The sequence below is a fragment of the Lepisma saccharinum genome, chromosome 3 (genome assembly GCF_977018435.1).
Source record: "Lepisma saccharinum chromosome 3, izLepSacc3.1, whole genome shotgun sequence".
Classification (NCBI taxonomy): Eukaryota; Metazoa; Arthropoda; class Insecta; order Zygentoma; family Lepismatidae; genus Lepisma; species Lepisma saccharinum.
In genome coordinates, this window is record NC_139231.1 from 98,624,595 (window position 1) to 98,652,438 (window position 27,844).

Below are 27,844 nucleotides of genomic sequence, written 5' to 3' on the forward strand. Positions count from 1 at the left end.
GCTATTTACAGTGCAACTGTCGACTCCTACGAGTCCGACAGGGTCCTATCTCACGGCACAAAACAAAAGAATGTCCCACCTCGTCCTATTTCAAGTGGAAAAATTGCGTCGATATCACCCGTTCTGATGTCGTGGTGGTTCCATATTTTTGTCCATCCCCTGTAGTTATTTACAGTTTTCAAGTTTATTTCAATGTGGACATTTATATGTATATTTACCGTATTGAAAACAAAAGATATGCTGGAAATACAATGCTCCCTAATAACGGCGGTTTGGATAGCAATATTAATCATAAATAACGACTCATCTTGTTGAAAAGTTTTTGTCCAGCCGACAATGGGGTTACCAAGATACCTAGTGCATCTGCAAAGCTCACTTCTGGATTCTAGTATCTTCTCGAGCATCTTGGATGGATTCTACGAGGAAGATCGAGATGTGAATTACCTGACCGAGGTTATGATCGTCACAGGATCGAAGAAGAAACGGGTGAAATTCACCGAATGGGAGATAGTCGCCAAGACGCAACGGATAAGAAGATACACAATTACATTTCGTAAGTGAATCTTGGAGCTCTAACGCGGAAAGGGATTGGACAAGTTGCCGAAATGCTTTAATCCTTACCGGAAGAGAACGTCACAATTAGGTAGTGATAGTAAAATGTTACCGTGCTCTGAGCAACACAAGAAGATGCTTTCTTTCTATTTCACTTATATTACGTCACTTTTTTTATCTCTTGGCTTAACGCTACAATGATGGTAAATGCTGTTCTGATGAAAAGGTTGGAGGGACGAACACAATGTTACATCTGTGCCTTGACCATGGTTTGAACAAGAGAAGACCCAAAAAGCAACGTCACTTCTCTGTAACTGCAGTCGTGCAGGCGAATGAGGTTCTGTCTTCTGGCCGCACGGCCAGCATAATCCTCTGTGGGGTCGTGTTCTCCTGTGCCCATATTTGTGCGGAGTGAGCTTTTACAGCCCCAGCATTTAACTGTGGCATGGAGATTTAACCGTCAGAGACAGTATATTGATTGATTGATTTGCTTTATTTTACTTCGCTTTTTGTGCCACTTTTGGCTAATTTGCGAAGATGGGGATGAGTGATGACATGATGAAATTGATGAATGGACATTAACAAACATCCATTCCCAGGCTGGGATTCGAACCCGGGACCCCTAGCGTTGTTGCGCAATGTGCTAAACACCCCGCCACTTAGGCCGGCCAGGGACAGTATAGTTTTAGTTGTTCGTAAGGAATCTAAGTTTTAGAAAACTTGTGTCAGCACATTTTTGAAAATACTTTTTATTTTGTTGTTAGGACCTTCTTCTCAGTTTTGATTTAGTTAAGGGGTTTGTTAATAAAATCCTTAGAAAAATATTTGGACCTGAAAGGGATGAGGAGAGATGAATGGAGAAGATTACAAATTTAGAACTGCACAATATGTATTCATGTCCAGATATTATTAGATTTTTTAAATCAAGAAGGCTTAGGTGGCAGGCTATGTTGCACGAATGGGAGAGGGAAGAAGAGTTTACAGGATTCTTGTTGGGAAACCTGATGGTAAGAGACCTATAGGAAGGCCAATACGAAGATGGGGGGATAACGTTGAGATGGACGTCATGGAAATCGGTAAGGGTGGAAAAGATTGGATTGACCTTGTCCACGATAGGTACAGAGAGAAGGATTGTGTTGCTGCATCCATAAACCTTCGGGTTTAAGAAGAGTTAGTTAGCTTGTCCCAATTTTGTGTGATGGGCACACGCAGCCTACATGCTGACGTGTCCACAATTTAAAAATCAATCAATCGAACGAAAGAGGTAATCCTGTATTTCGTATTTACTAAAATGTCTTGGTTAAGAGATGCTAGTGGAAGTACTGATATCGTATTAATGTCCTTACTTGTGACAGGACATTGAGTGTTTATTATTCAGAAGTCTAGTAACTTATTATTCGAAATTCTGGCAGATATGTTAAAAGGAATCGAGAATTTGGTTATTTGAGAAGTCTCCAAGGATCTGGCCTCGATTTTTGTACTGTCTCGGTATTGTCTCGAACTTGGAAATGATACACGGATCTAGCATCGTCTCGGTACCCTTTCACGAAAGGTTTAGGGGAGGAACAAAAGAGAAGCGACATCAATACCTTACTGATAAATCTGTCTCATACGGATGACACTTTGAGTGCGTTTGTAGGTTCGTCGCTGACAATGTCGCCTCTTCGCTCCCCCACCTTTTCCTCGTGAACGGTCCACGCGCCTCGATAATCTCCCAGAATTCTTATCGTGCATTCGTTTATTATGTCGATGTTGGCTTTTTCCACCGCTTCCCTCCCGTCGCACTCTGAAGCACTCTTCATCTTTCTTATTCCATCCGTTCCCTCTTATTCATCTTCCCCGAGGACCGGCAGCTGGCTTGAGAGAGCTGGAGAATTGGCTTTGCAGGAGGGAGAGGATGAGGCGAACAGATTGTGCGAACGATGCTTTGAAAGCGAGAGAATGCAGGGGACAGGCCTTCACTTGCCTCCTTTCAATCGGTGTTGCCGCATCCTGCACTGTTATCGTATGTCGTGGATGATTGGCCAGCGGTTACTCATCGATTCCTTAATAAGGAATTGGAAGTAACAGGCAAAATATAATTGCTCTAAAATTTACGGTTATTTAGAGCGACATTTTCCATGTAATGTTTTTTTTACAGTAAATAGTATCTCGAACCATGTAGGAAACGGCCATCCTCTGTGGCGGACTGGTTAGCACAGCGCGCTACGAAGCCAGGGATCGGATCGGATCTCGACCTGGGTTTGGATGTTCCTTGTGAGTGTCCCTTCATCGATTTAATCATATCATCATTCATCTTCATTGTCAAAAGTGACAGAAAAATCAAATAATAACATGGGGAAACAATTTGCGGTTTACATTTTCATAGCATTTTCTCCCATTTGAACAATTTTACATCAGAGAAAAATACATTTATTACAATTAGTAGTTATACAATTTTGAGACATTATAAATATAAGTGGACAAGAAATATACGCACTTGAAAACTTGCACCATTAAATTTTAAACAAAGAACATGGGAATGAAAATGGAGACATATATAAACCAATAGGGCCTCCCCGATGGCGCAGTGGTAGCGCCGTTGCCTTGTCATCAAAGGGACCCGGGTTCGATACCCGGTGGAGGCACAAGTGGTTCGGATCCCACTTTAAACTGTAGGTCCAGTCCCTATTAGCCTTAGTGTTCACAAAGTGGACTTAAAACACCAAATCAAACCAAACCAAAACAATGAGTATGAAACCAATAGTACAATATAGCGCTGCAACACATAATTTGCCCAACACGCTCCCTTTTCTGCCATATTCGCTAGTTGCAACGATGATGATGTATGATGATGAGGTAAAGCACCGAGACACGCCGGGACGTACCGGGGAGATCAACGAGTGACACGACGAAGCAGCATTTGGTCATCGGCAGCTTCAGTAGGTCCAGTCCGTCAGGAGACTGAGAAGACACACAACAGATCCCGGGAATTGGAGAATACTCCCTACAGGAACGCCAAGTTTTGCGATGTCCAGCCAAGTACTCTCGTGTCTCCGTCAGCCTGTGCTACCCGTCTCCGAGACCGACGATCCCTCCTGTACTTGCCGTCATCTCCGAGATCAGTAATAAGGCACCAGTTCGACTCCTAACGTCGTGAATCACCACCAAGGGTCCAAGTACGACCATTAAGAAAGGGGTGATTGAACGTCATGCATATATCTTCTGATTCCAATCTCCATAGCCTGCGAGACCCAAAATTTGAGTCTTTACCTCTCATTACTGAGCCACATCCCAGTGTCAGTTGATTAATTTGAAATGATTTTACATAACTTTTCTTCCATTTAAGAGTGATTTAAACTATTATCCCTAACATAATGCCACGCTTCAATATATGAGAAAGACAGAGATAGAGATATACGTCACATTTCTGTCACTTTTGGCTAATCGCGAAGATGAGCACGAGTGATGTTATGATGAAATTGATGAACGGACACTCACAAAGAACATCCATCCATGTCCAGGCATGGTGTTTGGTAGTGGGATCTGTAGCGTCGTAGTGCGCTGTGCTAACCACTCCGCCACGGAGGCCGGCAAAGAGAGATTACTATAACAATATTCTGTATGAGTTCAGAATTTGTAGATAAAGTAGAAAACGGCAGCCCCGCGCGTTGCTGGTACTGATATTGTCCTTCGTTGCGAGATAATTTCAGGTTACCTCTGCCAGGTAGGAGAACGACTTCTGTGCGATTGGTTTGACCTCCGCGATGGCGTGGTTGTAAAGTAATCGCCTTGTTATAAAGGAGTCCCCGGTTCGAAACCTGGTGGAGGCGTATAGTGGTTCGGATCCTTTTTCAAACTGTTGGTCCAGTCCCAATTAGCCTTTCTGTGGATAAAGTGGACTTAAAACATAAGCTAAAACTATTTGTACGTTTTTCTAACCATCACATGGGCTACGTGGATGTCCTATACGAACATTGTGTCGTCTCTTCGGCCGTGTACCTATAAAACAAGTTGAAAAAGTTTGGATTTAGATAGAAAATCTGTCTTTTCCTTTTTGGAACCCTGCATCGAATCAGTCGGCTTGACAACATATAGATCAGTCGGAACATCACACAAATGAAACGCGTAAGTAAAAAATGCATTACTATTAATATTTAATTCCTAATCTATCAATCAGACCTCTAGCTTATTTACACTGGATAGTGCATACGTTCATGTCATACTGCTTTAAGTACCATTACGTATGCACTTAAAATGTGGAAGGTCGGTGATTGGTTAATGTTGTAATTTTCGCTTTCGTCCATTGATTTTTCCAGTTACCTAAAAGAGTCTTTTACGAATACATATATTGAGTCACACAGGTTGAAATATGTGGAACATGAGAAGCCTAAATATACGACCGGAGCTTGCTTAGACAAATACAAACGCATTGGTAAAATTACCTCATTACGTCATGCATAGATAACATACCGCCTCCGTACTGTAGTGGTTACATATTGCACTGTGTAGTTGGAGATCGACAACCGGAATACTATACTCTTGTAATTAGAAGGTACTCAAGTGTCACCCTCATTTCCACACAGTGCACACTGGATTGTATCTTTGCAGACTAACGAGTCTCTGGCGTCTGGACTAACAGCCAGCATAATTTCCTGTGGAATTTGTATTGTGGCCTGTCCATGTGTGTTTTGTTATTGTTCTGTCAGTCATCTCATTTTATTGGCGTACATCATCATATATCTTAATATTAAAGTAAATGTACATTCAAAATAAAAGATGAAATATTATGTCCGTAAAAGGTACAAACTAATCTCTACTGAAGATGTTATAATAGTATTTATTACCTGGAGAGCTCTGACAAGATTGATTAATTGATTGATTTGTCTTATTTTACTTCAGTTTCTGATATTTCTTGCTAATCGCGAAGATGAGGATCAGCCATGATATGATGAAATTGATGATTGGACATTCACAAATAATAACCATGCCAGCCCTGGATTCGAACCCGGGATCCCTGGCGTCGTAGTGCACTGTCATAAACACTCCGTGTCCCTAACAAGATCTTGATTATCAACATTGTAAAGTCGGAGGATTCATAACTTAAATATCATTAATGTCCAATTGTTTGGGCATTGCACCGTCCATCAAGAACCCATGGTGCAGCACAATCCTGATCTCAGCAGAACGCCCAGTTGCAATTAATATCTAAGGACCCTTTTTGAATGAATAGGTGTCCGTAGGGTAGTTTAAGCAGGGAGATTAACGACAATATCCTTGGGAAATGAAGCCGGGATTCCGCCTGACAGTTACAACTTCCACTGATTATTTTTTGAAGATCCAAATTTCTCTACTTTCACACTCCTTCATATTTCGTCTCCATTTTCCTTGTGACTTTTGCAATGGTTCATTACCAGGACAAACATCCATGCCTTACCTAGAAATTGAACCCAATACCTCTGGAGCTTTGGCGCTGCCAACTTTGACCAAGCCACGGCGAATCATACAAGAGAAATACAAGTAGAAACCATTGGGCGAGACGGTACGCGTTATTGCGTTGTACTCAAATAACCCAAAGTTTGGGATCGGAACCACCACGTGTCTCCACCAGGCATCGAAAATGGGACCCCTTGATTATATGGACACGACGTTGCCACTACGTCGTCGAGGAGGTCCCCAAAAAGCTCGGTTCGATTCCAGGTGAGTCTTGTACTCGTGGTTATGCCCAGTCTCAAGTTGCCTCCCAAACAACCCCTGTGCCCGTGAACTCACCAAGGAAGGTTCCTGTTTCAGGTCCCAGGATGCGCTTTGTGTGTGCATCTTTCATCATTGTAATTCATCCTTATTGCGGCGATTAGGATAAAGCAACAGAAAATCATTGTAAAAGAAAGAAAATGCAAAGGTAAGATACTAAAGAAATGAGTTAAATTTGCTTATTTGTACAGATTAGGAACGTGGATAGAAAATGAAATGAATAAAGAGAATAGAAAGTGACAAGAAATTATAATAATCCGCATCCTGTATCAAATGTTTCATCCCAGAATTCACCTTGAGTAACTGAGGGAAACACACGAAAAATTCTCAGCATTGTCAGAAATTACAACATTCAATACACCTGCCATACACAGTACAGTGTACAGGTTTGCAGCATATCGTAACTCTTATGCTTTAAAACGTTGCTAATCACGTGCGATACGTGGGGCAAGTGTTTTGAGTTGGATTACCAGAAGATCGTTTCCAAACTGGCGGCGTTTTAATTAAAATATTCCACTACATTGATTCTGTTCAGAGTTCACCCTAGAAGCGGCTGAGAAAATTCTCGATGTCCAATTCTGCTGAAACCTCGAAAATTGACTCTGCAAAATTAAGTACAATTGTTGGCATCCATATTGTGCACATTACCTAGAACCATGATTGTTCAGATAGAACAAACTTTAGATTTTAAATTCAAACTTAAAGTAACGTCTATCGGCACATTGAGTTTCGATTACATTGAGAACAATGACAGTGAAACGACCTGTCGATTAGATAGTATTAAACGAGAATGGTGAGAACATGCGGGTTTAAATCTCGACCTCATCTGCTTTGTTGTCTCTGCACAAGCGGCTCTCGGGCTCACGCAGCCTCTCATCAATGGAGTGGAATCTAGAAGCTAGCAAACGGAGTGTGGTGCTGATAACGACACTTGAACTGAAGCCTCACCTTCAAAAACTTTGTGACTTCTTGGTGCAAAGAAACCGAAGGGATGTTTGGGCAACACTTGCGCTAGAATTTACCAAGTGCAAAACATTGTTACGAAGCTGAATTGAATTATAGGAGCTATGTGTGGTATGATGTTCGCACAAGATAAATTAAATGAATGATTCCGTCATCATGCGACAGGCAGGACAGTCAAACAAAATGGCGGAAGCACAGTCGTCATTCGAAGAGTGCAAGACCAGTTTGAAGTGTTATTTTCAATTCGAGAATGTTCTGAAAGTACAACAAAGAAGGCGTGAGTATGCAACATAACCTACAACAAGCCTATACTAATTGCATTCATTCGTGATAAGTTCGAGACGCATAGTACTGTGTGTGATCTGCACAAGGAAAAATCCGAAAGTCCTCTCACAACAACAAGTACTGTTTCTTCTGCTATAGTGTAGGAACAATTTACATACTCGCTACAGAAGTTTACCAAACAATGTGCACGTGAAATAAGAGTTATCAAGACAAGCATACGACACATTCTTCAAACTGTAAAATGGAAAGATTTTCCCAAGATTATTACATGCACTGAACGAAGACGAGTCCAAGGCAGACGTTGAGGCCTGGTAAATTGACATCATCTTCTACATGAGCGTGTTAATTTTCAGATGCCCAATACACATCAATTACGTCGATTTTCTATACCATTCATTTCAAAGTGTGCTTCATTAGACCAAATCATTTTCCCCAGAAACTCCTCATTCTCTCGTGCCATGTTTTGGAACCACTCACAAATACTGCTCTTCTCGAATGACAATCGTGCTTCCGCCATTTTCTTGGAATGTCCTGCCTTCCGCATGGTGACGCTGTCATTCATTTCATTAACGCCATCTCTTGAGTAATCATCATACTATACATTCCTATCGAAATTCAATGCAACTTCGAAAAGTAATACATAGATAACATCTATTTAAGTTTGTGTACATGTTTCTAGCACCCCCACACCTCAGTGATTGTTTAGTGTTGCTTTTCAATCGCAATCAAACGAGTTTCAATATGGTACACTATAAAACTACAAAACCAAAAACTTTGGAAAAAATATCTGAGAGTTATTTATTTTTTACATTTTCTAATTGTTATTTTTTTAAAAATGCATCTGAAATAGACTGAAGACTACCTTTCAAGATCGCAAGTGTGACATGAACTGCGTCCAGAATTGAGATGTGAGCAACTAACTACCAGGTATAAATGAGAGTTCTATTGATAGCAATGCTATATTGTTATCCACTCAGGTATTATGCATGTGTTGATATGGCAGCCACAATGGGATTTCCATCAGTTTCAATCAGGTATCCCGCCAATTGGCAATTTAAAAGAAATACAAACTTATCCTCAAAGTTGCAGACAAGATATAACTATAATAATAATATATTTACAATAACTAGTATTATTATTATTACTATTATTATAGGAATGGTAAAAATGAAGTAGAACACGTATAGTTTTCTAGCTGAGATCATTACATTCTTTTATAAATTTTGTATGAAAAACTTGTTTACGAATGAAAATAACATCAAAATAAATAGAAAAATGCAAAAGTTTTAGAATAACAACAATTCTGCTATTTCCAACTGATGAAACTAAGAATGTCACTTGATTATCATTTGATGCCAAGAAGTACTGTTACGATTATACTAACTTCTCAATAGAAAACTCATTAGAATTTAATACAGACGTAACTTAGGTTGAAATGAGCAAACATCATCGGGCCTATCCGATGGCGTAGTTGTAAAGTCGTTGTCTGATATCAAGAGGTCCCGAGTTCGGCACATAGTTGTTCGGTTCTAACTTTAAAATGTAGGTTCAATCCCGATTAGCCTAGCTGTGCATAAAGTGTACTGAAAAATAAAAATAAATCCTAAATATGTCCATGTCTTCGTCAGTTTTTGTGTGGCATTTCTCCACAAACCGATTATTCCGGATTCCTATTCGGGCAACCCTGCCGAGTATGTGAGCCCATGTGATTGCAGTGCTACAACCTTGTCTCGCTTCGCCTGCATGATATATCGCCCTCCTCCTTGACAATTTTATGTCCCTTTTTTGTCGCTTGGCAGCCTTGCTTCCCCATTTCCTCTCCTCCTTTGCGGAGATAAATAAAAAGGGAGAAGGAAGTGAGGTGACAGAAATTTCTTATTCACCGATGTATTGATTTCCTGCCTATAGAGTTCCGGGTGTGATTATTCTTATTAGAGTCCGCGAGGTGCTTTTAGAGATTTGTTAGAACGTTGTGATTTGGCGGAAGAGATGTGAAAGAACATGTGTATTAACTGTATTTATATGTGTGAGAAATATTGAGCAAGATCTAATCATTCATATGTTAAAAATTTTTGTATAGTCTTGACAGCCTTATATTGTGCATGTATCAAAACCTAGGGATGATATCGCAACAAGATTTGGCATAGACTCGTCTTGTGAACTATGAAAGTTTTCGGTTCTTGATTTTGTCTCGTGTGAACCTAGAACTTGTCTCGTTATTGGTGTTCGCGTATGGCTATTATTTTACACACTTTAGTTATTCAACGTAATCAGACTGTCAACTTTGCAACTATGACAATTTGATCTAATCACCACTCATCCTCAAAGTCGCAAATAGAATAAGTGAGATAACAGCGACGTTAAATAAAGTACGAAATATGGCAACAAATCTCCCAAAAGCAGAAATACGCTTGGTAATGTTGCTACACGACAAGCGATGTTACCCGTGCGACGTCTAATTTGCAACTGAGACTACAGCGCCACCGGAGAAGGCGCGCACGAAGACGATTGGTGGCAATTAATAGCTTTCAAGGTCAGCCGCTACTTGGGGCTGGCAGTCAGTATGACACTTCCATAGGCATGCTTATTGGATCATATTGTTTGGCGGGAGTGTTGTAGAGTGCTATAACAGATTAAAGATCTTTTGTCGAGCGTGTAGATCAGCAGATATAAAAAGCTTTAAATTCCTTTGATCTCATTGCACGAATCAATCCACTTACTTTGCACATCGAATTCAATCTGAGAAGATGACATTTCTGAAGGGAAAAGCCGTCACGTCGAGAGAGGGAAGGGGATGGAAGTGGGTGGCCAAAAGGAGGGAAAAAAGCTAAAAATTCATTTCGTGGCCGATGGGACTGAAAGCAGATTCCTTGGAGACTACAGGAGAAGGAGGGGACGCAGCCTTTCGTGCTGTATCACTTCGTAAACCTGACGTCACCAAGCTATAAGCCCGTGAAGGACAACGGCTTCTCTGTATTCTTTCAGGAATGTGATGCTTGCCTTTTCTTCTCTCCTCCATCCCCCACTTAGTAGAAGATAGGCCGGCTGAAAGAAGAAAGCAGAGAACGTCCCAGTTTCCTGTCCAGATGTTATGTCCTCTTTGAGCCTCATAAACCGGAAATCGGTCGTCCCTTTTTGTGTTTCTTTTTTCTTCCCTCCTTGTTCTTTGCGGAGACCGCTTATTGCCCGCCTCGGGGCGAACAATAGATTTTTCTTTAAAGCTGTTGAAAGAAGTCGCCAAGAAAAGGACAAAAGACGACAAAGTAAATATTTTGGGAACAAAAAATTGAACGTTAATACTAACTGCGTTGATATTGCGGCGGTTGTATCAATATCTCTCTCCATTCATTGTGCAGGATTTTTAAGGAAACTGCCTAGATAATAATTTTGCCAACGCTGTGCAAATGGATCCATTCATTCATAATTCATGAAGATTGATTTTATTTTACTTAACTTTTGTGTCACTTTTGGCTAAACCCGAAGATGAGAATGAGTGATGATATGATGCAACTGATGAAGGGACATTCACAAAGAACACCCATGCCCAGGCCTGAATTCGAATCCGTGACCCCTGACGTCGTAGAGCTCTATGTTAACCACTCCGCCACGGAAGTAGGCAATTCATGATCAAGAAAGAGCATTGATACTTAGCTACATGGTTCTAATTGCAAAACACCGCCAGAAGTGTACACCATAGTCTTTCTTTGACAAATGATGACGAACCAATTATACACGCCCGCCGTTGGAGAAAAATATATAAAATGCAATTGGAAGTAATTACGTAAGGTAGTAATCTGTTATAGCCCAATTAATTCGAATAGCAGTAGAGTAAATGGTACAGAATCCGATGGCAAATAATATGAGGAAAAAAATCGTCTTCACCAAGATAAAGAATCCTGCCTCAAAAACTTTAGCGTGCATTCTTTTGGCGATATCTATAAACTGGCATAGTTGTGTGCCTTGAACATTAACAAAACAATGCCCAATAATGTCGACACAACTCAAGACAGGAAAATACTCGCTCTTCTGAACAACCAAGAAAACTGAAGCGCTCTGCATTTTCTAAGTAGGGACATTCTTTATGCACAGCAAAATTCTAAAATAACACTAATTGTATCTGATACTTGATTTTTAATGTCTCGACAGTTTAGCCGAGAAATTAGGAAAGTTGCAAATTCAGATTCTTTATGCCGTTTCTCTTTTTTCGTGCAGAGTTATATTTGCTATAGTGTTTTACTTGTTATTTTGAGTTTCTGTTTGCAGTGCAAAAAGTTACTCAAAATACTTGAAAATATATTTAATTCAAATTTATTTCATGAATGCAAGTTTTTTTTATAAATGTTGTAACGAGTGCACTCACGGTCCCCGAAATGACGTGTCAATCATACCCCGGCACGGGGCCAAACGTCGTTATGTGTACGGGAAACCGGTCGTGACTCACGGTCCAGTTATCAAGTTCGGTACTGAGACGGTCGTTTATTGTCATACTATTGCGAGGCGGAGATTAATACCTTGAAAAGTTACACTGTTTTGTTTACCTTTGATATGTAGATTCGAACAATCATAAAACACTAATAGCATAATATCTGGTACCTGAAAAACGTCAAATAACAACACTGACGAACGGTAAAAAAGTGAATATATATTGTAACAACAAAAAAATATTGCAATCAACAACTGTTTACAAAGCCTCCTCACTCTCACAACATTCACTCTATCTCTCTTTCACACACATGAGGTATTTTTACATGTGAAGTATGGATACAAATCATGGATCTCATTAACATATCATTCCTTCTAATTTCTAAACCTTTATGTGAATTTAGGGCATTTGTCGGCCAGCTCCTGTGCTCTTTTAAATTAACCTAAGTGCCAGCCCTTGGAAAGCGGTTAACTAAGACAATGGGTCGGCGTGGTTAAATCTTTCGTTCGAATGAACGTGTGCATCGAGTCGTAAGCACGACTTTATACAAGTTTCTCGGACGGGGGTATTACACACAAGCCTCTCTCGTCCAATGAGAACAACTACTCAATTACATAGTGATGCAAAAACTTAATTGACTCCAGCTGCCGGAATACACTAATCAATCGTCGGCGCGAGCAAAAATTACCTTAAAAACCACTATGCAACAAATAATACTATTTCACGCACACGACCTTGCAATAAAAACAACTACGCTTTCCACAATTAAAAAGGACTCATCAGTCAACTATTGACAAATTAAATGGCGCGACGGGGCGGTCGGTTACACAAGAAATGGAGCACACTTTGACAATTTATACTAAATATTAAAGAAATGAAATGGAGCTTCTAACCCTGAATGCAGACAATTAAATTAGCACATCTGAACATGAAATGACTCTTTTTTATAACAATACCAAAAACTATCAGATGCGGGGATTAGGTTCGGGGTTTCCTGAGTAACTTTGCGAATAAGTGAGACTTCGGCGTTAACTGTACGGTGTTGATACTAACGACGCACGTTTACATGTACATGAGACCCTCTGAAGTATACTGTACCAGACTCTGCTACATGGCGTGGTTATTCATCTCTCCTGGACGCGGGACTTGCACACGGTTCCTTTGTGGCGAAATTGTCCTCCGAGGTCGATCGCGACGAAGAATAATTGCGACGATCTGGTGTACTTGCACCTCCTCAGAACTTCAGGCGTTCCTCTTGTCACTAGCGTCGGGTGTACGTGGTCACGCGCCGGTTCGGAATAAATCTAGTGTCGGGCATCAATTGGACGTCGATCTGCAATCATCTCTCTCTGGTGCCGGGCTTCGTTTGGGCGTCGTTCTGGTATCATCCTTCCCTCTCTTTCTCTGGTAACTAGCTTCGGTCGGAACGTCGATCTGGAAACGTCCTTCGGGCTTTGGTTGGGACGTCGATCTGAAAGCGTCCTTCGGGCTTTGGGCAGTGTTTGGTTTTGGCGTCGTCTGACTGGCTTCGGCGTCGTTGCAGGCGTCAGGGAAGCGACGCCCCCCTTCTCTATCTTCTTTAGCCCTCCATCCTTATGTAGTCCACGCTTGGCAAAAACAAATCACCGCGTAATCTTCACCAAAATAAGGCGCACACTGGTAACTCCCTATCCGCAAGTCGCTCACAGTACGTAAGGAAACAAAGTTCACGGACACAAAACAATAATCACGCGAGAGTGTAGCGCGGAGATGCTCTCTCGGTGAAATCCGGGTAAAAACTGTGTGTGGAATCATAGTACTGCCTATATATAAGAGATTCGAATTCTTCCGTTGAACAGGACGCTCTAGTGGCTTGGCTTCTGTTTCAGAGGGATGGAAAATGACCTCTGTCCATTGTCTTGAAAGGCGCGGTCGGCGACGCGTCCTGGATCCTTGCAGAGTTGTGCTCCAGCTGGTTTTCCTGGTCATCCGTGAACATGGGTTCGAACGCCTGCTGCGACCCAAGCCCGGTAGCGGCGAAAATAATCTTTCCTTATCTCCGCGTTGGTGCAAAAATGTCCTGTTCTAAGCGGCGGCTGTCACTCAAGAAAAACTCGTCCCCAACTCCCGACGTCTGGCTCGGATACAAGTTTATTCACAAAATAAGATCAAACCTCACACTTTCATGTTTGTGCATAAAATGAATCAATAAACAAAAATAATTTATATCGAACTGCGTTTCACATGTCACAAGATACCGTGACAATGTATCCAGTAAAGTGTTTAATAGTAAATATAATTTGAAGTCTTTTTAGTCAGTTTTATCCATATTCATTAATCTTGAAATGAAATAACAAAATGTTAAATGTCTCTCGGTCACCGTCATACAAAATAGATCTTGATTTGTTTGTTTGTTTTTCTTAGCTCTTCTGTCACTCTGGTTAATCGAGAGGATTCGAATGAAAAGTGATAAGACGAAAGTGATGAGAGAACAATTACAAAGAAAACCCAATAGAGGATTATATTGGCCGTGAGCCAAAATCTTGATAGTTTGTACGAATGTAGTCCAGACTCTACTACTTGGAAGATAGGTTTGCATTTGGTTGTCTCAAGTAAGGATCACCCCTTACTTCTCGCAATTTTTGTACTTTACAAGTATATTTGAAGTTTCAATCAGTTACCTAATGATAAATTTTTGTCTTATGCAAGCCAAGGTTCTTTAATGAGTAAACAAATCTAATAATTTGTATTGTTTAAAAACTCCTTACTATATTAATGCTTAGTCTCACTTGCTTTTAAAATCACAGATTCTGAAAAAATACACCGAAAAGAGATAAGAAAACACAAAAATGCACGTCTGTATGAATGACGATGAGATGAAATAAATGAAGAGATGCTCACATAGAATTTCCATGTCCAAGTCAGGACTTGATCCCGCGATCCACTCGATGTGTTCATCCACGTCCACCGAAGGGGAAATGTAAATAAATTTATTTATTTATATATATTTTTTTAATGTAAAATGAAACCTTCCTCCGTGTAGGAATTGCAGCCTACGATCTACAAAGCAAGAGGTCTCAGGCTCGAACCCTGTTAAACAATGGATGTATCATTGCTTTTTGTGCGATGCATTTCAACCCTTCTGGATTCAATCTCATGTAGAGCAGTGGTTGTGAGCATGCGGCCCGGCAAATTCGGTTTTTACAAGTCGATGCCCCGATCGCAAAAATTTCGCTTGTAAATAGCTTTCTGATTTTTAAATTGTATTCGTCAATTCATGTGTAAAATTGAAATCTAATATTATTAAATTATGGTATAATCATAGGTAATATTAGTTCAAGTACTAGGCGTGTTGACATGTTTAAAATTAGATTGAAACAGTTGACAACGATTGGATTTCATGGATTCTTTTACATTATCGAAAATTCCAGTTAATTACAACATTTCAACTTCAATATAGTTGTTAATGAAAATTGCTACGCAAATTGCTGTGCTGAGCTGCAAGTCGCTTCAACCTTTCGGATCTAAGTCGAGAAAAGCCCAATCGTAAAAATTCTAATTTAGTGGCTGTACGCGTGATAGTATCTTCTCACAGGCTTTCTTCCCAGCATTGGCGGCAAAGGATATCCTCTAATCGAAACGTATCTTTTCAGGTGGTTCCCAGCTTGAGCTGCAAGTCGCAAACTTCAGGAGAACCTGTGGCGGGCCAGCGGTTCAGAACACTGGTCTAGAGCAAACCACGAATTAGAGAAGCGGCGTAAAATACAAGACATACTAGAGAAAAAGAGAATGAATACAACACAGCTCATAATTTCGGTACATACTTCAGGAAACCGAACAAGAGACCCATTTCTCGAAATATTAAACATAATTCTTTATCTTTTTAGTCCCTCTCAAACGACCCTCGCCCTCCTCTTTAGTCACCGGAGAAAGTTTGCGAGTGCCCCCTTCCCCCCTCACTCATTCCGGACATTTTGCGAAGTCAGCAAATATGGACGAGGGTGCTCCGCGTTGCAAGGGAGAGCGAAAACCGTTTAGAGATCACAGATACATCATGCCCGGAGCGGCTTCACAAACATCGTGACGTGGGGAGGGAGCCCCCACTTCCCCCCGCCTTTCCGAAGAGGTCGGAGGGTGGGGGGAGGATGAAAGGACCAGAGGGAAGAGGAAGGGGAGAGAAGACCCAGGGGCATGCATGCATATCATCACAATGCAGGGAGATGACATCTCGTAGCCGGTTCACTCGTCTGTCATATTCGTTCGGGGGTCCTTTAGTGGGTAAAATAGCCCGGTGGAACGCTATAGGTAACTTTCGCATGGCTTTGCGTCAATTTTCCATCTCGCTTTTTTGTTTACTGGGGGGGGGGGGGATAGAGGGATGTCCGATATTCACATCCTTACCTCTTTCTCTCCTGCTATTCTGGCCTTAATATCATTACAGTGTAACTAAGCATTGTTCTGCAGCTCAGGGAAAGGCTATTATGGTGTTTAGATGTGACGCACTGGCGTAGCCAGGCATTAACTAACCGGGCTCGAGCCAATCCCGAAATTTTGATAAATTAAACTACTACAATGAATGTTCACAGATGCAAGAGTAACTTTCTTTAAGATTTTTAATGCGCCGATTTAGAAAAGGACATTAACATTTTTAGATTTGTACTTGTTTTCATGTTAAATTCGTAATTCTGCTTGTTTTTACACCACTTTAAATTTTCATAGAATCAAGATTGTGCCTATAGATTAGCTTCCTATACCAGATATTTACAGCACATTTATGATAATTAAACGGGCTCAGAAAGGGCAATTTCTTCGAACTTTGACCTTGAATAATTTTCCACTTTTAAGACGCAAAAGACTCAAAATTTTCACAGTTACTAAGGTTCATGCATAGTTCGAACTCCACAAATCTCATGAAAGTATGAGATGGTCGGGTAGAAAATTGCCCATATCTGTGCTGATTTTGCATGGAATGACTTATAAATGTTGTACCATGTGCCCAGTGGCGTGGCGTGACTTTTTCAAAAGTGTTACCGGTCGCGGTCATCAGACGTTATCATCTCCACCCAGCCCCCCAAAAAATAACATGCCTTTGATCTGGATTTTTGATCATTTCGTTATTTTATTTTGCAATCCGCTCAGTGATTTATTTAGCGACAATCATTCCTAGAAAGAACAACCACTCATGAGAGAGTTACCGCGAAAATCCAGTGAATAGTAGTCGAGCCTTGTCAACCATCTCTGTTTCTTTGCAAAGAGATGGAAAGGGGAAGAAGAACCACACATTCGGGTGAGTTTGATGTTTCTGCGGTGAGCAGACGACAGAATCCCCTTCCTCTAGCGGTGGAAGGGAAGTTCAGATGTGCGTTCTACTGTTGCCAACTTCGTGTTTTGGAGCAAGGTTTGTCCAAATCACAAATCGCATCAAGTACTTATATTTTCGTCTATTGCGTAAATGGTTTCAGTTGTAGTTAAATCCAGCTTTGGCTTTGCAGTCTAGCTCTTGTTGCTTCAGAGAAATAGTATCCCCGTTTTAGGCGGGATTTAGCTCTTTTCTGGAAATCCAGTGTTACAATACTTGCTGATCCGGTAGGCCGCAGCGACAACAGGGCCCCTAAACAGGCATATGAATAACCCCGTAGCATACTTGCCTCCTCAAGTCTTTCTCCGTTGTTCCCTTGCATTGGCGCCCTTTCCTCCTGTTGCCTCTTGAGGATAGCGGAACGGCCTGTCTCTTCGCTTTTGTCGGCTGCAGAAAAAATGTCCTCTGCAATATACACTCCACTAGGTTAACTTATTTAACAATGTTGTAATTTTATTAAGAAAAAAACTTTCTAATTTCTTTACATTTTTCTGTTACCTGCGGTAACACCGGTTACATGCACGCCACGCCTCTGCATGTGCCCTATATGCAGAAGCATTAATGTTCATAATCACAAATTAATGCAAATTTAGTATTTTACGCGATTTTCAGTGTTTCTCGCAAATTTCACCACATTTTGGCCAAATTCTAGGGACAATACTGCTAAAATCGTACATATTTTGAAACATAATTTAATATATCCAATAATATTCTGATAAAAATATTATGTTTTGGATATAGTGATCACACTACAATGCAAGTTGTTATTTCGGTACTATCTTCCGCTCAGTTTTCTACACTCTATTTTTTTGCTCGTTGAAGGTTTTATCCCCCTACCCAAAAAAAATCCTGACTCTGTCTCTCCTGTGAGGCTTGCTAGTTTAGAAATTGTCTGTTACAGAGATTTCTATAGGCAATGTTAGGTATGAAGGTTTTAAGGCTTAGCTCTGTATCTAGCAGGTATTATTCTGCTCCCATGGCAATTTTATCTCTTACCAGTTCATTGTATTTTCTTCTTATATTTTGCTTCCCATGCTCATGTACGCTCGAGCCTATTCAATGGAATATCATTTTAATGTGACAATTAATATATACACATACATGAAAAATATCAGCCTTGGTAGTTTCAGCCCACAATCATCTATTTAATTTTTATATATCACTGTGTATTCGTAAGATAAAATAAACTACATTGTAACATGAAGATGATGACTTTGTTCACTTATGTTTCAATTTCACTCCGTCTTTTGCTTCACGATCCATATTTGAGGGCACACTAGCACAGACAAATTACGGTTATACGTGTACTACTGAGCTTTGAGTGCATACCGCTTGTTTTGTCTGTTCGAGCGTGATACTTATAGAAGAAGCTCTCAATTCCGTATGCTATCTGGTGTCGTCCGTGAATACTATTTGGCGCTTGTGCGAAATCCTCTCCCTGCAGCACTCGACTTCTTTGGAGAAACATATCCTATAAAATTATTTGGGTTGTGTGTCGGAAAGTGGCGTGAAAATGGGAATTTTAGGTTGTTACTTAATGACATCATACCAATGCTAAATTTCTCCTCACCGCACTTGTCGTTTATTATTGGGTTGTTTTAGTATATCATCATATTTATTTCAATATATTGAATACAATATTATCGTAACATACTCGCTCGGTCTATGAATAATGACCCTGACAGAACTTGCCAAGTTCTGTCAGGGACATTATTCATAGACCGAGCGGGTATATTACGTTATCATGAACTTCATCAAATATGAAAGTGGAATCTATTGACTAACATATAGCCTAACGGAGGTCTACGGACACTGTAATTTGATGAATATGTTATATTATTTGATTGAAAATATTTCCGATCTCTGTGTCAGTTTGCCAAATTTGTAGGCGGGTAGAAAGATGTGTTGGTCCTTGAGCCAAGCAAGGACGTTTCGTTACCATGGAAGCGATTTGTTTCTGTTTTGTATTGCCAAAGTTAACAGCCATAACGGTTTAGCAATAGGGGCTGGGCAACTTTACATCCAGCATACTGAGGGTAAAGCAAGAATACTGCACTCACAAATCCTTCATTTGGAGCCTTAAGGACTCAGTTTTTTCATCGCGTAGACTGTAGGCAACTGACATCATTGTGGAGAATATCAGCCGATACACTTCTTTGGACTGCCACGATTCCTACTGACGTAGTCGAGTGAAATTAAGAGTAGAAAGAACTGGAGAAGAAAGGATCGGGGGAAACCATGAAACCATGCCATCAAATTCCTAGTTGATTAAGAATGAGAATTCTTGGGTTGTCAGGTAAAGCTTCACCCTTATAACTGTGTGATGCACGGGACTACATTAGTGCTTATTGATGTTTTGTTCCATTGGTGCTCGTTAAGGATTTGGTACTCATTTTGTAATAAAGCTGCTTCGGAGAGCTAAATGTTCTGAAGGAAACAGGTGCATAACAACTTAAGGACGGATATAGAATTTTAAAAGTGCGTTACATGAAAAAGATTACACACAATATAATAAGTTATTTGATAGTGCAATGCACACATAAAAGTATGTAGTTAGTACGGTCACGGCTGTACAATGTTACCTTTCAATGGGATCATTACAACCCAGTAGGGCCTGTGACTTACATGAATACAAGAATAATGTGAAATGAATTATTCTGGGAATCTAAAAATTCAATTATGAAATGGATTTTGGTAGTTATGTTTGAGTAAATTATATTAAGGTATTACCATTAAAAGGCCATGTGCAATTTATTGTTTAGGGGCTTCTCCGATAGCATATTATCGGTTTGTAAATAGGGGATCCTGGGTTCGGTTACCGGCGATGTCACATTACAGGTGGCTTGGAAACCACATTAAACTGTAGGTCCAATCTTGATATTATCTAAGCAAAAAGTGGTATCATAGCAAACAGAATTAATAATTCTATCCTTGAATTTTGTTTAAATTTTTACAAAAATCATAACAATTCCTAATCTTTTTTTTTGTAAACATTACGAATCTCAACACTTTACCACATTGCAAAATAATATACTGACAACATCTATCAAAACATAAAGATTTGTTTCAAGTACATGAGTGTTTAATCAAGATATATACAACGGTCGTTCAAGTCAATCCGGGACTTTCTTTATATATATATATATATATATATAAAAACAACTGTGTCCTGATACTGGTAGGCGGTGTTCATTGCACAGTCAGTCCAGAGACCAGTATTCAAGATGGCGGACAGCAGCGAACTTGTACACGGAACAGCGTGTGGTGATGACGTTTTTAGTGAAGGATGGCAAAAAACCAGCGTAAATTTAGAGAAGACTGCAAGCACAGTACGGTGATAACACACTCAGCCGCAGTAAGACATTTGAATGGTGCAAGTGCTTCAAAGACGGCCGTACGTCTGTCACCGACAATCCCGGTCGTGGTGGTTCCCAACTCACAGCAGTTATTCCTGGAAACATTCAGCGCGTGGAACAGCTTATCATTGACAATCGTCACATAACCTATCGTGAAATTGCTAAGGTGTGCAATCTTTCGGTAGGAACAGTAAACACAATAATCCATGACATTTTGCTATTTCAAAAAGTTAGTGCACACTGGGCACCAAAACAGCTTTCTGCTTGTGACCGGCACAGAAGAGTTGAAGTCTGTACTGAACTGAAGGACCACTATGTCAGGGAAGGCCAGTATTTCCTGGAATGCATCATTACATGTGACGAAACATGGGTTCACCGTTTCCCTCCGGAATCGAAAAGACCATCAAAGCAGTGGAAGCATGCGGACTCACCACCACCAAAGAAATTTCGAACAATTGCGTCAGCAGGTAAAGTGATGGCAAGTCTTTTCTGGGACAACCATGGGATTATTCACGTGGATTTTTACCCCGTGGTGTCACTATCAACAGTAAATATTACTGTTGTGTTCTGCATGTTGTGCATCAGAATCTGAAGAAGAAACGGCCTGGTTTCATCACAAAGGGTGTTCTGTTTCTGCAGGACAATGCAAGACCTCATACCGCTCAACGCATTATGCAATCATTCCAGGAAATGGCTGGGAATTATTTTCCCAACCCCCCTTACAGTCCGGACTTAGCGCCAAGTGATTTCCACCTGTTTGGACTCCTAAAAGAATTCCTCGGAGGTCAACATTTCAGCAGTGATGACGAAGTGAAGCAGGCTGTTCTAGAATGGTTCAAACGTACTGACAAATCTTTCTATACCGAAGCTTTCCAGGCATTAGTTAAAGAATGGAATAAGTGTATAAATGTAGCAGGGGAATATGTCGACAAATAAAAGCAGTTTCCACCCGTTGAAATTTATTTTATTTTATAAACTCAAAAGTCCCTGATTGAACGCCCCTCGTATATATGGATCAGTGTATTTCCTAATGCATAAGCATTTAGTTTTGGTATTAAAAAAGTGAAATCGCGAAAAGGTACTCACTCTGAACGTCAACCATTTCCACCTTGTGAAATAAAGATTTGATTGAAGTTAGCAATATTTACATATGTATATTAATGACTGTACAAAAATATACTTTTACCCCTCAACTTTCTCTGATAGAAATCTTGCATCTTCTCCATACTGCAAATGACGGGTACCGTTAGTCTTTTTTGAGGAGAGGGGGCTTTTTTAATCACCGCCGCTCTCGGCTTACTGAAATCTGTGCGATGGGGGCAATTATTTGGGCACAAACATGAGATAGAACAGGGGGACGTAATTTGCCGGTAGGGATGGCTCGATAAGAAGGGAAACTGACAGCCCGTTCATAGAGCTCTGGGAATAATTGTATCCTCATTATCAGCAGCTGGATATAATTTGAGAGCTGCATTGGATATACTGGTAGGGGGAAGCACCGGCGATTGTGGAGGAAGGCGCAACATGCACGGCCAAACAAAAGCGAATCGGGCCGCAGATAGCAATGACAAACAACAGCCATGCACGAAAGCGCGGGAAAAAGACAAAAGAAATATGAAACACAAAACAAAAAAAAGCCGTATGTATTCATTGTTGAACGACAAACGAAACCATGCACCACAAGTCAATCGGATTAGAATTACTTTATTTGCAGTTTTGGTGGTTGTGGGAGACTCAATCGTTTCATGTCCTACTATAATACTGCATTTTCGAACATGAGTAGTAAACAAAGGAAGTAGATATAACTGAAAAATGCATTTAAATGCACCGATTTCATGTTTTATGAAAGAAGGCATCGATTAATTGCAGAAAAAGTTTCAAGGACGAGACAAAACTGTTGTTGGAATGCATAAATTTTAAAATTTAAATATTCTATTCCTCATTACATCATAATTGTTTCTGATGTTATAAACTATGTACGTGTATTAAAGAATTCTACTTTTAATAAACAGATTAAATGCCTCAACAAAAATGCGTTTGTAGAAGAGGAAAAACAGAAGAAACAATAAAAAAGTTAGTAAACAGATCTTAATATCAGATCTATTTTTCGAGGGGTAGAAGGAAAGGGTAGCAAGATATGAGAAAAACCTCTAGATATTTTGTGGAAATCTGCAATTATTGTTTTGCATCTTAATGGAATGTTAAAATCCTGCCTAAGGAGCACACAACGTTTGGAGGGCGTTTGTTCGCGTTTCTCAGCGAACAAAAAAGAAATGAAGCCCTGATACTTGATGATGATAAAGTAAGCTTTGCTCAGAGACTAAACTTTTTCTTCGCTCAGCAAACTACTAAGCCCCGCGACAGGTTAAATTTGCAGCAACTTTACGCATATGCAGACCCAAACGTGCGCGCAGAATATAGTTCGCTGCAATACTGCCAATTTTCTCACAATCTGAGATTTGAACAGCTCGGCGGTTGAGGCAAGACTCGCACGGGAGATGCTGACCGAGTAGTATAAAATACAATATTATAAACTCGAGAAAGTATGAACCCCCCTCATGCAGATTTGGCTACACTTAAAACAAGCTCAACATGCCCATACGAGCTTTTTGCTCAAGTGTGGAACCCTGTCTAATCCAAGATTTTTGTAAAAATGCCCTCGGGAATTTCCTGAGAAAGTATGACCCCCCTCAGATTGATTTGTCTACACTTACAAAAGGCACTTCTGTGAGATTGTTGTCCATAAGCTTGTCAAAAATATGCCCCTCTTGATATTTTTTTTGGCCACACCTAAAACTACGCCAAATGTATTAACACACACACACCCACCCACCCACCCACACACACACACACACACACACACACACACACACACACACTGACCTTGACCTTGACCTTGAGATGACCTTGACCTTGACCATTTTTTCGATTATTTTTTCGATTATTTCTTCGATTATTTTTTCGATTATTTTTTTCGATTATTTTTTCGATTATTTTTTCGATTATTTTTTCGATTATTTTGACCTTGACCTTGACCTTGACCTTGAGATGACCTTGACCTTGACCTTGACCACACCCACCCACATACACACCCACACCCACCCACATACACACCCACACCCACATACACACACACACACACACATACACACCCACACCCACCCACTCCCACCCACATACACACCCACACCCACCCACACCCACCCACATACACACCCACACACACCCACACACACCCACACATATTTACTTCCGGTCCACTTGTGGCCTATTTCTGGTTTATTTATATTGCATCATGTTTTGCAACAAATTATTACCTAATATTATGCTTTAGGCATGTGTTGTTTTCTGATTGGTTGGTTATGACATAAAGTGATGATGTGTTATATTCTGATTGGCTTATTGTTTCAGATATTTTCAATGTGGTCCGTGCTTAGGGTATATAAAGAGATTTTGCATTGCATATCAGCCAGTATTGTGAGAGTTGTTGAAGAGTAAGGGTGTGTTGTTGCAGTGCTGCTCATATTTTTTAAACACAAAAATATTGCAGATTTGTATAAATTGAATTACAAATCTATTTGATTTAATATACAGAATTTTTGACAACCTGTCATAGGTTTATTAAGTATAGAGTTTTGATTTGAACCCCAAGAAATTTTATATAAATACCAAAGCCAAAAATATTAACACACATACACACACACACACACAATAAGTATTTAAATCACACTACTGAACCCAACTGATATTTTTTTATTAAGCATAGAATTTTGATTTGAATCCCAAGAAATTGTATATAATAAACAACAACAAAAATGCCAAATCAAAAATATTGTAATCAATGCAAAAAGAATATATCCAGCCCCAATTGGGCTAAGCATCAAAGGAATTGTAATCCAGACAAATGCAGAACTCCCACAAAAATTTGCCCTAAATGCCATAGAAAATATAATCTGGAATATTTCACATATAAACATAAAGGTACTTGTTCTGCACAGTCATCAACATTGCCCCCACAACCATCTACATCTGGTCTGAAAAGGTTGCATGAAACACCTTTTAATGCTGGACCGGCAAAACAGCCACGCTATGAACAGCAGTTTTAACGGCCAATTAAGGGATCACTGTTTTAAATCAGAGCAAAAATGTGGTATTAAGAATTTTTTGAACAGTATAAATTCTGATGTGCAGGCAATTCTAAATGCACAAAATGGCTCTTATAAGCTGTCCCTCAAATTGTTTACACAATATAAGAAGCCAAATGGCACAAAATTTACACAGCCCCACATAACAGAAACTGTACCTGTATATTCAAATGCAAATTTAGACAAAATAATAAGCAGTTTGATAGATCAATTAAATATTAAACACTCTGAATTTGCAGCAAAAGAGTCTGGATGGAGCCTATGCGGTTCTCGACACAAGTTATATATTAATATTTCTGAATTCAGCCCATTACAAGGTTCTACATATCTGCCATTACCTGCCAATATTAAAAACAAAAGAGCCGTGGTTAATATAGAAAATACCGACCAGAAATGCTTTTTGTGGTGTATTTTAGCTGCTTTGTTTCCAGTTTCAAGGAATCCTGAGAGAATAACTTATTATAAACAATATGAACACAATTTTGATGAAGCAATGGAGGGTTTAGAATATCCAATGTCTGTTCAGAATATTGATAAATTTGAAAAAAAGGCCCGGGATATTAATGGTAAACAATTACCTATTAATGTATTTACTTGTTCTACTGGCCGTGGCAATTGCTTAATAGCACCTCTCAGAATCAGTACATTTGATGATGATTCTGCTGTTCCGATTGATCTGCTCTTAATTGAAGGAGATGGCACATATCATTACACTCTGATACACAGTCTTGAAGCTTTAGTGAGAACACAACTAGACAAATCCAATACAATATTCAAGTTGTGCAGAAGATGTTTGACTGTATTTGATGGTCAAAAAATAATAAATGGGGTTCGGGAAGTGAATGCAGAAATTGCTAAAAACAAGTTAATTGAGCATCTGAAATACTGTGGCAACCATAAACCTGTTCATATGGTGATGCCTAATCCAAGTGAAAATGCCAAATTCAAAAAATTTGAAGCCCTGTTGGAACACCCAGCATATATAGTCTGTGATTTTGAATCAAATCTCAAACCCCTTGCATTCTGAAGCCCAGATCCTGATGAACCTTCAATTACACCATACCAGTTACATGAACCTTCTAGTTTTTATTATGTGGTTGTACAGGATGGGGTTGTTAGTAAAGAAGATTTATACATGGGAGCAGATGCCATCAAAAAATTTGCACAAAGAATAGAAAATGAGTGCCGTTGCATAGCATCTAATGTCTTATTAAAATCAAAACCCATGTTGCCTTTAACAGAGGAACAGATTGAAGATTTCAACAATGCAGAAAAATGCCCGGTATGTGATTCTGAATTTTCAGATGCAAATATCAAGGTTCATCACGATTCTCATACAGATGGTAAATTCTTAATGGCCCTGTGTAATAGCTGTAATATTAAGATCCAGAGACCAAAATTTGTCCCCATATTTTGCCATGGTGCATCCAATTATGATTTTCATCATTTCATCAGGTACGAGGGGTTTGACAAGCAGAATTTAAATATTTTAGCTGAAAATAATGAGAAATATATTGCCATTAGCAAAATAATTAAAGTTAATGGTGTTCCTATTCACTTAAGATTTCTTGATTCGTACAGAATTCTGTCTGCTAGCCTGGCTACACTGGCCACTCAATTATCTGATGATCAATTCAAAATCACATGTGCTTTGTTTCCAAATCAGGACCTGAAATTAATTAGGCGGAAGGGTGTATATCCATATGATTATGTTACAGATTTTTCTAAATTTGATGAGTGTCCCCTGCCACCACAACAAGAGTTTTACAGCAAAATCAGAGGATCTGGAATCACTGATGATGATTATCACCATGCCCAATTGATGTGGAACAATTTAAAATGCCAGACATTTGGTGATTATCACAAGGCTTATTTAAAACTTGATGTGACCCTCTTAGCTGATATATTGCAGGCATTCAGAAAATCTTCCATGGAAAATTATAAGCTGGATCCAATGTATTTTTACAGTGCTCCGGGCCTAGCATGGTCTGCAATGATTTTAAACACTAAAATGCAATTGGATCTGATCCAGGATCAAGATATGTATCTGTTTATGGAACAATGTATAAGAGAAGGCATGGTGCAATGTTCTCAGAGATATGCCAGAGCAAATAACAAATATATTACTGATTATGATCCAGCACTGCCATCAAATTATATACTGTATGTAGATGCCAACAGCCTCTATGGTTATGCCATGATGAAAAAACTGCCATATGCAGGGCTTGAGGGGGTTGAAGATTTCAATATTGAAGATCTTCAGGATTTTGATGACAGTAACTATGGCCTGTTCTTAGAGGTTGATCTGACAATTCCAGATAATTTACACAACACATTTTCTGATCTGCCCCCAATTCCCGAGGTTCAGTGCTCACCTGGCTCTAAACAGAAGAAATTGATGATGACTCAAGAGCCGAAACAGGATTATGTCATATATTACAAAAACCTCCAGTTCCTGATGAATCATGGTGTTCAAGTGACCAAAATTGGAAAAGTTTTGAGGTTCAGGCACTCAAGATGGTTGAAACCATATATTGATACAAACACAGAGCTTCGAACATCTGCAATCAGCCAATTTGATAAGACCTTGTTTAAATTGATGGTAAATTCAGTGTATGGCAAAACTATTGAAAATATCAGAAAACATATTGATGTTAAAATAATTACTGACCCCAGCCGGAGAAAAAATTGATTGCAAAGCCTAATTTCAATTACAGAGGAATTTATGATGAAAATATGGCACTTTTCAACATGAAAAAAACAAAGATTATGTTTGATAAGCCTATTTATGTAAAAGGTAAAGTAAAGTGTTCCCCTGTGCTTAGCACCACGCCATGAATGCGTATAGGGGGTGTGGGGGTAACGCCCTATTTATGTAGGGGCTGTGATATTGGAATTGGCCAAATTACACATGTTAAAATTCAAGCTCTTTGTCTACAGTCACTCTGCCAATGCCCTTGGCCTTTTTGGCAACAGCGCCACTACATGTTTCAAAACTGTACATCTTGGCCCTTAACCCAGCAAATGCCACAATAACATCACCAAGTGT

At 39.7% G+C, this 27,844-nt stretch overlaps 1 protein-coding gene across 1 annotated transcript; it reads left to right on the forward strand.

Moving 5' to 3' along the window:
• The first annotated feature begins 336 nt into the window (after window positions 1-336).
• Window positions 337-21,586, forward strand: LOC145985618 (histone-lysine N-methyltransferase SETMAR-like). The gene is made up of 3 exons (XM_083119688.1): window positions 337-553; window positions 20,881-21,128; window positions 21,236-21,586. Exons 1-3 carry the CDS (start codon window positions 337-339, stop codon window positions 21,584-21,586), a joined length of 816 nt encoding a protein of 271 aa, XP_082975814.1.
• Window positions 21,587-27,844: the final 6,258 nt, after the last annotated feature.

Excerpts from the sequence above, each read along its gene's own strand:
- LOC145985618 (XM_083119688.1), top strand. The coding sequence starts at position 337 with ATGGGGTTACCAAGATACCTAGTGCATCTGCAAAGCTCACTTCTGGAT. Across the intron at positions 554-20,880 it reads AAGATACACAATTACATTTC|TTAGTGCACACTGGGCACCA; the intron begins GTAAGTGAATCT and ends TATTTCAAAAAG. Across the intron at positions 21,129-21,235 it reads CGTCAGCAGGTAAAGTGATG|AATCTGAAGAAGAAACGGCC; the intron begins GCAAGTCTTTTC and ends GTTGTGCATCAG.